The sequence below is a fragment of the Taudactylus pleione genome, unplaced genomic scaffold (genome assembly GCF_031769625.1).
Source record: "Taudactylus pleione unplaced genomic scaffold, aTauple2 ptg000828l, whole genome shotgun sequence".
NCBI lineage: Eukaryota > Metazoa > Chordata > Amphibia > Anura > Myobatrachidae > Taudactylus > Taudactylus pleione.
The window spans coordinates 1,123,129-1,137,354 of record NW_028285230.1 but is presented as its reverse complement, the minus strand read 5'-3'; the positions used below and the strand labels follow the sequence as shown (position 1 = coordinate 1,137,354).

Below are 14,226 nucleotides of genomic sequence, written 5' to 3'. Positions count from 1 at the left end.
TTAGCAATTCCTGAGTAAGGTCTGACCTTGTGCGACTGTGCGTGAGGCTGCGTTGGTACTCGATGTTACCGATGGTTTCGCTAATTTGCTAATGATGTAAGGGGATGTGGGCGTCTTTATGTTAGGCTGCGACGGCATTGCGATAGCAATCATTAGCATATTTTCGCAGTGGACCTGCGTGCGTAATCGCAGCTGCATTCGCAATAGCGATCTGCAATGAATCATCAGGCTCTGAAGCGGGTTGTCTTGCAGTATCTCCCTGTATTTTGCACCATCCATCCAGGGCCGGATTAAGACCTTTAGGTGCTTTAAGCACTTAAATGATTTTGGTGCCCCCATATATATTGTGTTCCCCAAAAATCCCCACAAAGTAACATCGCCAAAATTCTTGCGAAGGCCTTTAAAATCCTCCAAATTTGGACACCCCCCCCATTTGGAAACACTGCTAAGCGCCGCTCCACTCACTTATTACCATTTTATTTTTATTTTATATAGCCCCTTTTTTTGGAACCTGGTTCAGCTGCACCATTTGCAGTTTTGTACAATATGGTAAATCCGGCAATGGAACATTTCTATGGTGCCCCCCTTCCCTTGATGCCCTAAGCACGGGCTTATTTTGCTTAATGGTTAATCCAGCCCTGCATCCGTTGGTCCTTCAATTTTAACAAGATGCCCAATCCCCACAATATGGTGCTGCCACCCCCAGCCACCCTCCCATACAGACCAGTTGTGTGCAGAGCTCTTTATATGGGTGACTGATGCACCGTCATTCCTGGCTCAGGCACTGAGCTCTGTAGCTCCTGCACGGTGATAGATGGCCTCTCTGTGGTGATAGATGGCCTCTCTGTGGCTTCCCCCCAAGTCTCCTTTCAGTTCAGACTCTGAGTTATGAGGGACAGCCTTGTCTAGGCAGTGCCCCCCCCGGTTTTCAAATAAGGACATAAGAGGCGAACCCCAAAATTCCACAATTTATGATGCCAGTCTCATGGGCCAACCATCAGAAATTGTTCGGCAGATAGCACCATGTGTAAGGTGTCTGACTGCCTTGTGAGAGGTGATGGGTCTGAGGACCTCATTCAGAGCCGGACGCTATTTGCGCTCGCTCGTTCAGAAAAAGGGGCTGGCTATTTAAATTGACCGCTCGCTCTTTGCGGTCTGTTGACGCCTCTATGTCTGAGTGAGCATCCGAAACATGCGCTCGCTATTTTGTAAAGACGCCCCTTGGCCGTTAGCATCATACGTCATCTCCGCTATTTATTTGATTAATCGAGTACATCGAAAGGCGTATGAACTGCTCGCTATTCTTGTGGTAGCATTTTCCTACCGCAATCATGTGAGCAGTTCAGGCTAAAAGACAACCAAGTGACGTGGTCGACGATGCTGCTTTGTTAATTATGCACACCCTTAAAACGCCCGTTTTGACCATTTGGCACGCCTGCGTTCGGATCTCCACTCCCCGTTTTCAAGCACCTTCCCCTGTTACCACCCACATACGCCTCATCCTGTCACTCAAATTAGCAGGCACTCGCTATTTTGTGAGCACCCGATTTCCGACCGCACTGACTGGTTGGCGCATGCGCATTACGACCCATGCGCAGATGTGCGAACATCGCTCGGAGCGAACGAGCGGCCGCTTACGAGCGGCTCTGAATGAGGTCCTGAGTCCCAGGTATGAGTATTTTGAAATGTGTGTGTAAATAAAAGAGGACTGAAGGTGCTTGATGAGATGACCAGATAGAGGAGAAGTCAGCCGGGAGGAGATAGGAGCTGCCAGGAGATGCTGGGGATAAAAGAAAAGGAAGCTACAAGTGAGAATGATTATAAACAGAAAATTCTCAGACCCGAACAGCGCCACTACCCTGCGGTGCCCTGTGCCACTGCAAATGTCGCACCACCCTAGTTACGGCTGTGCTGGGATACCCAAGCAATTAGAATGTTATGAATACTTATGAAAACAGCAATTAAAAAAAAAATGTGCAAACAAATAATGAATATACAGTAATTACAGTACCTAAAGGTTCACACTAAATTTGTGGGGGTTGAATACTTTTGCAAGCCATTGCGTGTTTGTGTGTGTATTCTTTTAATCACGTACGGGGACGAGTTTGTGATTAATACAATATATAGGTATTATTTATAATATAATATGACCATGTGCGCTGCAATCGCACTGCGATTACGGACGCACAGAGGAAGCCATCGCAGAGTGAGTGACAGGCTGTGAGCCTTTGGGGGTGGTGACAGGGGAGTGGTCAGAAAAACGTAGGGGTGCCTGTCCATTTGAACACCGTTGCATGGGCGTGCATAGATTAGCCACTGCGATTGCATACCATACACAGCTTGAGTACTCACTGTGTGCAATGAGACTTGCAGTGTCTGCGACTGGTCAGACCTGCTGTAAATGTGTGTGACTGGCCGATGTGCCTCGATGGTACAGATGTTAATGCAGGTAAGCGACACCCTACGCATGACACCATACGCATGTGAGAAGGCAGCAAGGGGCATCTTTATGCTAGCAGTGCTTTGGTAGTCATTAGCATACTTTCGCTGCTGTGTTCCATTTGAAATCGCAGCTGTGATCGCATTAGCAATCCTTACTGGATCAGGCCTTATATCCTGGAAAAACTAGCTAGGTGTAAAAGAAAAAACCTATGAATGAAGCAGAGGAGATGATGCAGCACAGTGCAGGGGCTTGTGTTGGTGCAAGTTGGGTCTAATCGCAAAATGAAATACGTTCCGGACAAAAACATATATTTGCCACTTATGTAGAGCTGCTCAGAAACACAATATGCGCCCAGCTCGGCGTGCCTAGCCAACTGCGCCTCCTCACTCCTGCAGACAACAGGTGCTCCCGGAATAAACAGGGAGGTGTGGCCTCACAGCGACAGCAGGAAAAGCTTAAAGACAAGTATACAATACATACACAAACTAGATCACATGCTTGGACAGTGAAACTCAAAGGTAATACAGCTGCACGGAACATGTAAATATGAAATTGAACAAGACGCAGAAACTACATTTGATTAATTTTAAAAGTACACAATCATATATTATCAGCCTTTCCTATTATAAGCGGACTCATTGGTCTATCGCAAGGCATTCTGGTACACACGCAGTACAATAAGATGGATTTTGTGGGTGTAAATGACGTTTCCATCCATCTCTGCATGAGCCCCCTAAAATCTGTGCCTGTAAAGCTATATGTACTGTACAAATAAAAGGCAACGTTTGGTCTGTTCTGTGGGTTGATGATTATTTATGCTCCCGGCTGGGAGCATGTTGAGGGTTGGCGATAAGGTCATGTGTTTATTGCCACAGCGAATCATGTTGTGCCACACACCACTGACAGTCATGACATCACAAGTGCCCCGTACACTTTCTGCCAGGAAGGTAGCTGTAGTGTGTCCATTAAACTCCCTAGACCTCACATATTTATATAATTACTAAAATAATACAAAGACGTACGTGGTAGGTGACATCGGAAATGGATGGGAAAACGGGGGAGGAAGGAGGGCCCTACTCATGAGAGATTACAGTCCAGAGAGTAGGATCAGTGTATAAATGAACTAGTTAGCGTGAAACACAACTAAATAGGGTAATCTCATATAGCTACATTGTGCAATTGCAAATATGTATATATTCTTATTGTATTTAGATAATAGTACATAGCGAAAGGCTTAAAAATGCTCAGTGATTCATATTTGCACCTGTAGTGCTCTCCGATTCCTGAGTAATCACGTGACATCCCCTGTGTATCTGTGGAATTGCACGTTGTGGTACATTATGATACATTGAGCTATGTTGCGATAGATCTCCACCTACCTGATGATTCTTTTGCTCTTCGCTGAACGCAACCAAGATCACTGATATGAAGAGATTCAGCACCACGAAGGTCATGAAAATAATGCACGATCCAACCAGAAGAGAACCTAAAATTGGATTATAATCCAATACCTGACAAAGAAGAGACATATGAAAAATATGGTATAGTGTGGCAATGGGGCTATATACTAAAATGAAGTCTACACAATAGTACACTGGGGGTAGGCAACTTGTGGCCAGCTAAAGCAGAAGAACATGGACAAATAAAGAATATAGTGGGTAAATGTAATCGCCTGCGGGATGCAGGCATTGGTGAGTTTTTGTTTTAAAGGGGCAATCATTCAAAAGGCAAAACCAACCTGGTTTTGCCTTTTAAATTACTGCTTCTTTGAAACACCGGGCAGAGTCACCAGGAACTCACCGATGTTGCCAAGCAATACTTGTTTGGATTTTTTAATGTCCGTGAAGTTAGAAACTGTGCGGTCCAATTGTAAATGTTGTAAATTATAAGGAATTCCGTTTTATTACTTTACTGATGGCTACAAAATATGTATATTATTGTAACTTAAATTAAAAAACTGTACAATTAGGTACAAAATAATAATATTCAAATGTTGATTCAAATGCTGGGTACACACTATTCTATATGTCGTCCAATCAGCCGACAAACAACATATCGCATAGTGCATCTGTACGTTTGTACAGAAGATATGTCTGTGAACGACTTCGTAGACATATTGCAAGACAGCTGATGCCGATATATCTTGCAGATATATCGGTGCAGCTGGCTGTGTGTACAGGCAACCTGCCAACCGCCCGTACACTTGCTGCAAGGACCCACCGGTGACTGACATCTCAACTGGGCAAGCAAATTTCAATACCGGCTCAGTTGTGATGTCAGCACAGACATATGGAGCGGAAGATTGGTAATTGTGTATAGGCTTACCAATCGGCCGCTCGGTCTGCGGATCCATGGGTTGGCGGACAGGTTGCCCAGGTGTGTACCCAGCTAAAGTTGCAATCTGCTTGCTAGCGCATGATACACTTATTGAAGGAAACTTTACAGCTCTTGTCAGAAGATGAGACTCTACAATTCCATTCAGGAAATTCTTCCCTTATATTAGTGTGTGCTCTGGTTGTTGTACTAGTTCATTACTGTACCTCCTCGTAGTTGAAGATCCCCAACTGAAGGCTGACCATAGTCTTTGCTGAGTCAAACACAGTTTTGTAAGATTTAAGCTTCCATCCGAATATCAAATTACACTGTAAATAGATGAAATCAGACAGGCCTGAGATCCCATACACTGGAGCACTTCCAATATACTGAACCTTCTATTTCATTCTGTATCTGCCTTTGTCTTATTGGATAAAACTATTTTGTTTTTATTATAGGATTTGACAATGTGTTGGAACAGTTGTTTTGGGGATTAGTGATTCTTTATCTCCACCTGCATGCATTACCGATCCAAGCTGTGTTGTACAACACAGCATTAGATAATCTGCGTGACCATCGGCTGACCCATGGAGTCACGCAAGCCGGCCACCGCAGATGAGAGAAAATGCCAGGAAATCCCAGCCGACAGAAATCCTAATTTCTTCCCTCCCCCCAACGATGGTGACCCACCTCCGTTTTGGGAAACGGAGGCCGTCGCTGCCCCCTCCCTGCCCACAAATGGCAGCAGACTGTCAATCACTGAAAGTCTGCTGCCAGTCTGTGTGCGGGATCGCAGATCCGTTCGTCACATGTGCAGAACAGGTACTGCACCTACGCAGATTCCCGATATTCGGGAATCTGCATTAGGATTCACAAATGCGTCCAAAGCTGAATAAGCCCCTATCAGTCCTTAGTGAATACTGTGGGCCTGTTTTAGAGTTGGACACAAATTCATTTGGCACCTAGAAATAAAGACTTGCGTAAAATGTGTTCCACTTATGACCCTTTGCGCTTGGAGCAGCAGATCACAGGTTTTCACATGTAAGCGCAATACAGTAAAGGCGTGGTGACGCAAGCCAAACGCGCCCATCGGAGACGCAAAGCCACACCTGCCGCCTTCGCCAATTCTATAGGTGTGGTGTGTCTTGATGATGAAGATAGTGACATTATTGATCCAGATGCATCCGTATGCGACAATTAAACTTGTACTTATATTAATACACGAGCGACTTAAAATACCGCCACAGAAACGTAAGTATGCGTCTTGGCAAAAGTTGCAGTTTTTCATCCAAACGTAAATCAGGCCCTGTGTTGTCAATGGCTTCGGTGTTAACGAAACGTAAAAAGTTTTATTACTGTAGTGTTCTGTATGCAATCAATAACTTCTTCATTATTGTAAGGTCTATCAAAAGTGGAAACCATCAATATTTGCTTATTCACGTCACATTCTATATCCGGTTATTATTGTTACTACCCAAAAGCCACTTCCTGGGACTACAGCCTCAGTTGTCTGATTACAGGCACAATTCAGTTCAAGGTATTTATGTTGCAAACGTCTCTTTTAAGTAAAATAGTGATTATCAGTAACAAAATAAAGTAAAAAAACTGCTCAATAATCTTCTTATGTTTCTTAGATTAGTGCAACTTGTTCTGTACAGTACATCAGTTAAATAGTTATTTCACGCTACGGCATACTATTACCCTCTTGTAAGGACTGCACTCATAATAACAATGTCATGGTTGAAGTACTGTAATAGAACATTTAGGCACTCACGGCAATGGAATAGGCCAGAAACATTATCACCATGACTGTGATAAATCCGGAGATGTCACCCCAGGCTCTGCGCAGAGTTGCTGTGATCATGTTAAGTTTTGGGTTGAGCCTCAGTAGATGCCACAGCTTAATTGTCGATAGAAGAACTAGGAAAGCGATCAGGTAGCCCAAAGCTGCATCCGCATCCGCAGTTTCATTAAAACTTACAAACCTTCAAATAAAAGGAGAGAAAGAAACAAAATGAGGACATTATTTCATGGCTTAGTCAGTGCAAAAAAAAAGGGACATTGCAGAACAAAAATGTTACATAGAAACAAAGAATTTGACGGCAGATAAGAACCACTTGGCCTATCTGGTCTGCCCCTTTTCATGTATCCTTTAGGCAACTTCAACCCTATTTGATCCTTACATCTCTCTTAAGGAAGAGACATACATGAAATGAAAGTGGGCCAGTCACCCGCACAAGGAATACCATGCATGGTAGGGGCTTCTAAGTCAGGCTCAAAGTGGCTGTGTTTGCGGGCAGCCGCGGAAGCGTGATTTACTACCTTATGCTAATCCAAGACTCTGTTCAGCGAATGCACCTGTAAGCGGTAACCAGTGCCGCACATTGATCTTATGCTACTGTCATCATTAGTATTGGTACATGCGGCAGCCCCATGCTAGTTGACAGAGATCCGTCAGAAACAGGGTTCCCTTCTCCATATGCACAATTTAAAACTGCACGAAGCTTTCGATACACGCCACGACACTCCCACAGGACAGGGTGGTTCGGTGGGCTAGCATTGTTGCCGTCCAATTCCCTCCCCAAAACGTCCAATTTCAAAGAAAGGCAAATCTGTCCGAGTTCCATCTGACTCAAAATAGGACGAAGATATGAAAAAGAAATAGTAAATTCACATCTCCAAATGCGCTGTATGCAAAAACTGCCTATTTGCGCCAGAGATCCGGCCAACTCAGAATCAGCCCCTAGATGTGCACCACCAATCTGTACTTCCCAGTGCACACAACTACTTTGGTACATGGTACACAACTACTTTCTAGTCTCTAATGATGCCTATGCAGAGTTGATTGCAAAGTGGGTGTAAATATGCAAAAATAGCATATTCGCACCCATTTGCAGAGCTGGAGAGGTGTCCCAGCCAGTATCAGCAGTGAATGGCTTACAGCAGATGTGAGTCACAGACACTTACGCCCTACTTGTAGCAATATAATAAAGCCTGTCTTTTATTTGCAACCAACGCGTTTGTCACCAGGCATCAATTAAACAACAAAAAAATATCTCTAACACAGCAGAAGCAAGGCCATCTCACGTACAATACACAACGTATGGGTACATTCACAAACAGCCAATCACAAGCAGTTTGCTACCGTTAGCGACTGTCATAATTATCTGTTATTTGGCCCCATCCCGACCACCCGGTCCTTTTCCTGGTCTGAATGGGTTTGTAATTGTATGAGCACCCTTACTGTACACAGCCGGTGTGAGATTGCCCCTTCCATTAATGCCCCACCTTTCCTGGTGCAGGAGGACATCAGTGCACAGTCGCCCAAGTCTGCACAGGAGCATATAAGGTATTTACCTTCTGTGGATGCACAGGGCGATCTCATGTAAGATACACTGGGCAAACTAGCTTCGTACTCACTTGACATGAATCCCAATGTCATTATTATAATTCACTTGTAGGAAGTTGAGAAAAGAAAATTTGTGTCCATATGTTCTTGGCAAAGAAATCGTACTAACTGGTCTGTTTATCCTCTTACAGTACTTTAACGCACATAAATGTGATTTGCAGTTTCCCAAGAACACTGTATAATGGTCTAAAGTTATGAAAACCATCTTAAGGCTACAGAGAACAGAGATATTTTATTAGCAGGTTTTACTAAGCAAATAATAAAAATAGAACAAGAGAAAGGAATGGCAGGTGGTGGAATAAAACCCAGTTACACTAAATTAGGAGAGACCATGTGGTGACTGGTCAGGATTTGGGTCAACTAGATTCATCATTTATATTATGGACAAGACAACAAATTAGTAATATTATATGAGGTTACTGACTTATTAAGCACCAACAGAGGTTTTTTGGGGGGATTTATTCAGTTACAGGTTATTCACTTGTACTGTCTCAGTGGGTTGAAGCTTGAATTAGGTAGTTTCGTGTTAACTCAACAATTTGGACTTAATTTCGAGGAGCTGCACACAAGTCAGACACACACATCTGTGCGATCGCCGCGCCACTATCATACGCCTGTGGAAACAGCTGTCATCATTATCAGCACCGACTTGCTCCAGCCCTAAACCTGGTGCAGTCGATCCGTCAGAAATCAGACAGATCCGACTAGAAGCCCTCACTCCACCTAGCCTATGTTCAATATGCCTGATACACCCATTCAGCTACAATTAGGTGATGTGACTGAGATGCGAATGACTCAAAATCATAGATACAGAGGGTTGGGTATGGGATGCCGGCAGTCAGAATACCAACACAAGTAGGTAAGTAGGCTAACCCTAACCCTCCCCCACGCAGCTTAACCTTAACCCTCCCCCTAGTGCCTAACCCTCCCCCACGCAGCTTAGCCTTAACCCTCCCCCTAGTGCCTAACCCTTACCCTCTCCCTAGTGCCTAAACCTAACCCTCCTCTAACCCTAATACTTGCCTTCAGGATGCCGGTGGTCAGGATTCTGGATCTGGGATTCTGACTGCTGTTGCAATTCTAGGCGCTGGTATTCTGAGCGCCCGCATCCTGACCACCAGGATGCCGACTGCATCCCGGTAGAGATATAGAGCATGCTCAGTGCTAAGCATCACAATATCCATCTGCAGAACTGACCTACATGCAATGCTGCATCAGCCCCTCCTGTACTTCTCCTTATGTCTCGTCCCCAGGGCTCCTGCTGATACTATTACTTGACCATATCTGTACTGACACTTTGCCACAGCTGCTCTGTCTCTCCATGGGGCAAGGGGCTACATTCTAAGGTAGGCACACACCTAGACAAGGACACATTTTGGTATTCATGCACAGTATGGAAAAATGTATAAGGTGAATGATGGTGGTGGTGGTCACAATTTACTCGTCCTTGTGGCTCTGGTAGTAGTTAATGTCTCTGTTCCCAAGAATTGTCCTTTTCACAAAGACAGAGAGGGCGCTCCAGCTAATCAGGATTATTGTGAACTCCAGTAAGTTCCACTTGCTCTGAAAGTACCGTCTGCATTTTACGCTCCTCATGAGTTTTACCTGTAAATAATGCAGAAACATAGATACGTGGTTGGGAAAAGTGCATGAAGCCTAACCTGCCCCCATTAGTTTATTCATTTGTGAAGAAGGCAACCCCCCCAATCTATTTTCACTACAAAAGCAGAAAACTCTGAGCTAAGACATTCCCTGAGAGTGTCCGACCACTTTCCAACTGACTAAGCCACATAGTTGCTGTACTTTTCTATATACAACTCCATAGAAAATAAGGGGTATATTTACTAAAGTACGGGTTATTATAGGAGGAGGCGTTGCCCATAGCAACCAATCAGATTCTAGCTATTATCTATCTAGAAGGTGCTAGATAAATGTTACGTAGAATCTTATTGGTTGCTATGGGCAACATCTCCACTTCTAAAAACCTGCACTTTAGTAATTATACCCCTAAGAATCAGAGATCCCAGGGAATGTCTATATAATACGGATTATTGTGGATGGAATATGTTATAAACCTCTCACACCCTTTTCACGCTATTCTAATTTCACCTAAATGTATGAAAAGGCAATTGGAGGAGATTTCATTAAAAAACTCCTCTAAACCCTTAAATTCGCATATTTTTAGTATCGCATTTCCCATACTTGTAATGGGAAATGAATCTGCTTCAAACGTACTACAGTGAATTGTGACAAAATATCGGGGTGGGAGCCCTGCGATTATAATGCCACCTGGAGATGGTGTTAAGCAGGATTCCCCCCTCCATCTCACCTACGCTAACTCAGCCCAGGGAAAGCAGAGCCCAGAGTAGGAGACCGTGGAAAAAAAAATAGGAAAAAAAGAAAACACTTACCTGTACCCAGGGACCGGTGATTGGTGATCCGGTGAGCGGCTCGGTGGCCCAGCCATCTGATCACTGTGCCCCGGTTATCTGATCTGTAAACTGAGATGCTGTGCTGGGGCACAGCGATCAGATGACCGGATCACCGAGGAGCTCTCCGGGTCACTGATCATCCGAAGGAGGTAAGTGTAAGCTCTGGGGCGGGAGGACGAAGGTGGGGGGAAGAGGAGGGGAGCTGGGGGGCAGAACATTCACAGAAACACTCTCAGGGTATTATTATTTGCTAAAAATACCCTGAAAAGTGTACGTAAAGGATTCACAGAGATTTCTCGCAAGCTCTGTCCCTGCATGTGATATTTGATACAGCATTAGAGATATAAGGCAACAATGACCCCTCACCCACTCACTGGTCATCTCTAGACTGGACTACTGTAACCTCCTCCTACCTGGCCTCCCTGCTCCCCATCTCTCTCCACTCACATCTGTCCTCAATGCTGCTGCTCTACGCTAGTTAGGGTGGGTCAGGGCAACAGGGTGGGGTCATAATGGGGCTGTGGAGGGGACCCGTGATAAAGTAGGGGAAGAGCCAGGCTGAGTGATGGGCGGGACAGGGAAGCCTAAGGGGGTGGGAACAGAGCCAGACTGAGTGGAGGGCGGGATAGGGCAGAGCGGGGGAAGTGGGCGGAGACTAGTAGTAATATCATATGGATGGATATAAATATTATTATTATCATTATTTATATGGTGCCACAAGTGTTCCACAGTGTCTTACACACTACATAAACAAATAAGTAACCAGCGACTTACAATACAATACAATGCAGGACACAGACATGTATAATAAACATAGCTATATATTAGCGACCTTTACACCCACATAAGCAGCCAAGTGTTAGTTGCCCTAGTGGGGAGTAAGAGATAAATGAAAATACAGTAGGGAGAAGCACAAGAGGGTAGAGGGCCCTGCTCGAAAGAGCTTACATTCTAACATTAGACGTTTGTCACCTTGTTAGACTTTACTATTCTTACCTGTACCACCATGTAGTAAATAACAAAGAGGAAATATATAACTTCCGCTGCCACAACGAAGATGTGCAAGCCATCAGTGTAGGGATACAGCCGGACGCTCTGCAGATTAGCATGTGTCAGGAAGGTGCCTTGAAAACAAAAAGTGTTAGGTGCTCAGTTGATGAAACTATTACTTACAGCGATTCTGTTGCAACCACTAATGCAATTGTTTTTGTGATGTCGATAAAAATCGAACCTTACTAAATCCAGCACCATTATTCTTACCTAATGCATTTGTCTCAAACATCAGCCTGACAATGCAGAAGAGGTTGACATTGGCGTTATAAATGGTAAACTCCACAAAAACTGCTCTGGTGTAAGTGTCCAGCCAGACATTGCTGAAGAGATACTGCAAAACTCTGGAAAGAGTGAAAAAATTTATATTATCAAATATTTATATATATATATATATATATATATGCATGCTATTTAGGAGTACCTGGAAGCAGTTGCACGATCGCTTCCTAAATCAACCACATAGCCCCCTCCGCGGTACGTTGTCATTCGGCCCCAGATTGGGTGGCCCCTAAGTTTGGACTGGCTCTGGTAGTGCCATGCTGAGTTGGCATCAGTTGTGTTGCTGAAAGCAGAGCTATTCCAGTTTTCACCATACAGCCCCATATCTTCTGCATCCAGAGAGTAAGGAGTCCGGCAGTCTTCAATTGTGCTCCGTAGGGTAAGAGCTATTGGGCAAGAATCCTTTATAACACGAACCTGACGGATTCTCGTTCCTCCGACCAACTTGGAGTTACCATCTGTTACGAAACCTAGTTCACAGCAAATAAAACAGACTTTCAGTAACGTGATTTTCAAGTTTATATCATCGTTCTACCTACTTGACCTTTCTTAAGAAATAGAAGCAAAAATACTCCAATGATGCAGAACCAAAATATGATATCATCTGATCTACGTATGCTGAGGTATTTTTCATTATTTGCCCACACTCTAGTTCAGTGTCTAATCTGGGTCTCAGGGACCCGCTAACAGTGCATGTTTTCCATATCTCCTAGCTGCAGGAAGGGTATAGTAATTACTAATACAATATAGGTGGTACTCATTTCTCTACTTGTGAGGAGACCTGGAAAACATGCAGTTAGCAGTCCCTGAGGACTGGATTTGAGAAGCACTGCTCTAGTTAGCCTTATATAGTAGAAACTATTAAACAGTGATTTATAAGCAATTACATTACTTACAGATACATAGGAACATAGGTTTTAAAATGAATGAAGTCAGGATACAATACTAGGGATGTTATTGTGAAAATACTGCACATATTCATTGGGAATGCTGGTTACATATATACATTTTAGGCAGCCATTTTGTGGGCAAAATCTATATTAATGGAAATCACTATGGCGTCAATTTACCATGGGTTGGGTACGGGATGCCGGAACTCGGAATCCCAGCGGTCAAAATCCAGACGCAGGCATCCTGACAGGGTTAGGATACTGACATTTGTCGGTAGGTATCCCAAACCTGACCCCTAAACATACCTGTATAAGTTCCATAGAGATTGTTGATCAGAGTCGTGTTTGCCCAGGTAAAGAAATCTTGGTAACTGCAGACATCTCCAAGACCATCAGTAAAACTATTCTTAATATGTTTATTTAGGTAGTATGAATTGGGGTCTCTCTGCCCATATGCCACCAGCAATAGCATCCACAAGAATCCCAAGTAGGCTGAAAGACAACAGTCACAGAGGTAGGTTACGTATATATAAATCTGTGTATCATTGCTCGCATAGCATATTGGTTTTATACTGAAATAACTTTATTGGGAAACTTTACTGTACTATATAGAAAAATTACACCTTTGTTTTTCCAATTTTGTTTCCCCAATAATTATCTTGTTATCTTTCGTAACAAAGTAATACAGGTTGAGTCTCCCATATCCGAAATGCTCGGGACCAGGAGCATTTCGGATTTTGGATAATTTCGTTTTTCAGAATACCTTGCAGGGGGGGTCCAGGAGATGTCACAGGTGGCCTGGCGTGTGCAGCGGAGGGGTCCGGCATGTGTCACAGGAGGCCTGGCGTGTGCTGCGGGGGTGTCCGGTGGATGTCGCGAGTGATCCGGCGGGTGTCGGGTGAAGTCCGGCAGGTGTCATGTGAGTCCTGGCATGGGCGGCGGGGGTGGCTACTGCAATAGGGTCCATCAGGTGTTGCGGGGGAGTCCGGCGGGTGTCACGAAGTGCCTGGGGGGGAGCGCAGCATATAGACCACGCCCACGCCGATAGTGATTGGTCATTGATCTGTGACGTCATGACGCCAGGTGATGTCATGACGTCACGGCTGCCAAAAAAAACTTCGGTTTTTGGAATATTTCGGTTAATAAAATTACGGATATGGGAGACTCAACCTGTATGTCATTTTGTTCACCTAAGCAACACGCACGCACATAAACGGCATCCGGTCGACTTATTGACACTCAGAATGTCGACAGGGTCATTAGGCCGATATGGCTAAACTTTCAACACATCAGAATATCACAATTTGATGTCGACACCTTTTTTGTTTGTTGATCGTTCGGGTTAGGTTTAGCCTAAAATAACTAAAACAAAAGCTGAATCAACAATATCTAAAGATACATTATCTC

General features: G+C 44.2%; 1 protein-coding gene across 1 annotated transcript in view; it reads right to left on the bottom strand.

Moving 5' to 3' along the window:
- The window catches only part of LOC148474587 (polycystin-1-like protein 2), a 92,702-nt gene that overhangs the window by 3,584 nt on the left and 74,892 nt on the right, over nt 1-14,226 (bottom strand). The window contains 8 exon segments of the mRNA XM_088458398.1: nt 3,823-3,954; nt 4,984-5,085; nt 6,531-6,741; nt 9,607-9,770; nt 11,594-11,721; nt 11,858-11,991; nt 12,072-12,399; nt 13,126-13,311. Coding sequence (XP_088314524.1) covers nt 3,823-3,954; nt 4,984-5,085; nt 6,531-6,741; nt 9,607-9,770; nt 11,594-11,721; nt 11,858-11,991; nt 12,072-12,399; nt 13,126-13,311 — 1,385 coding nt within the window.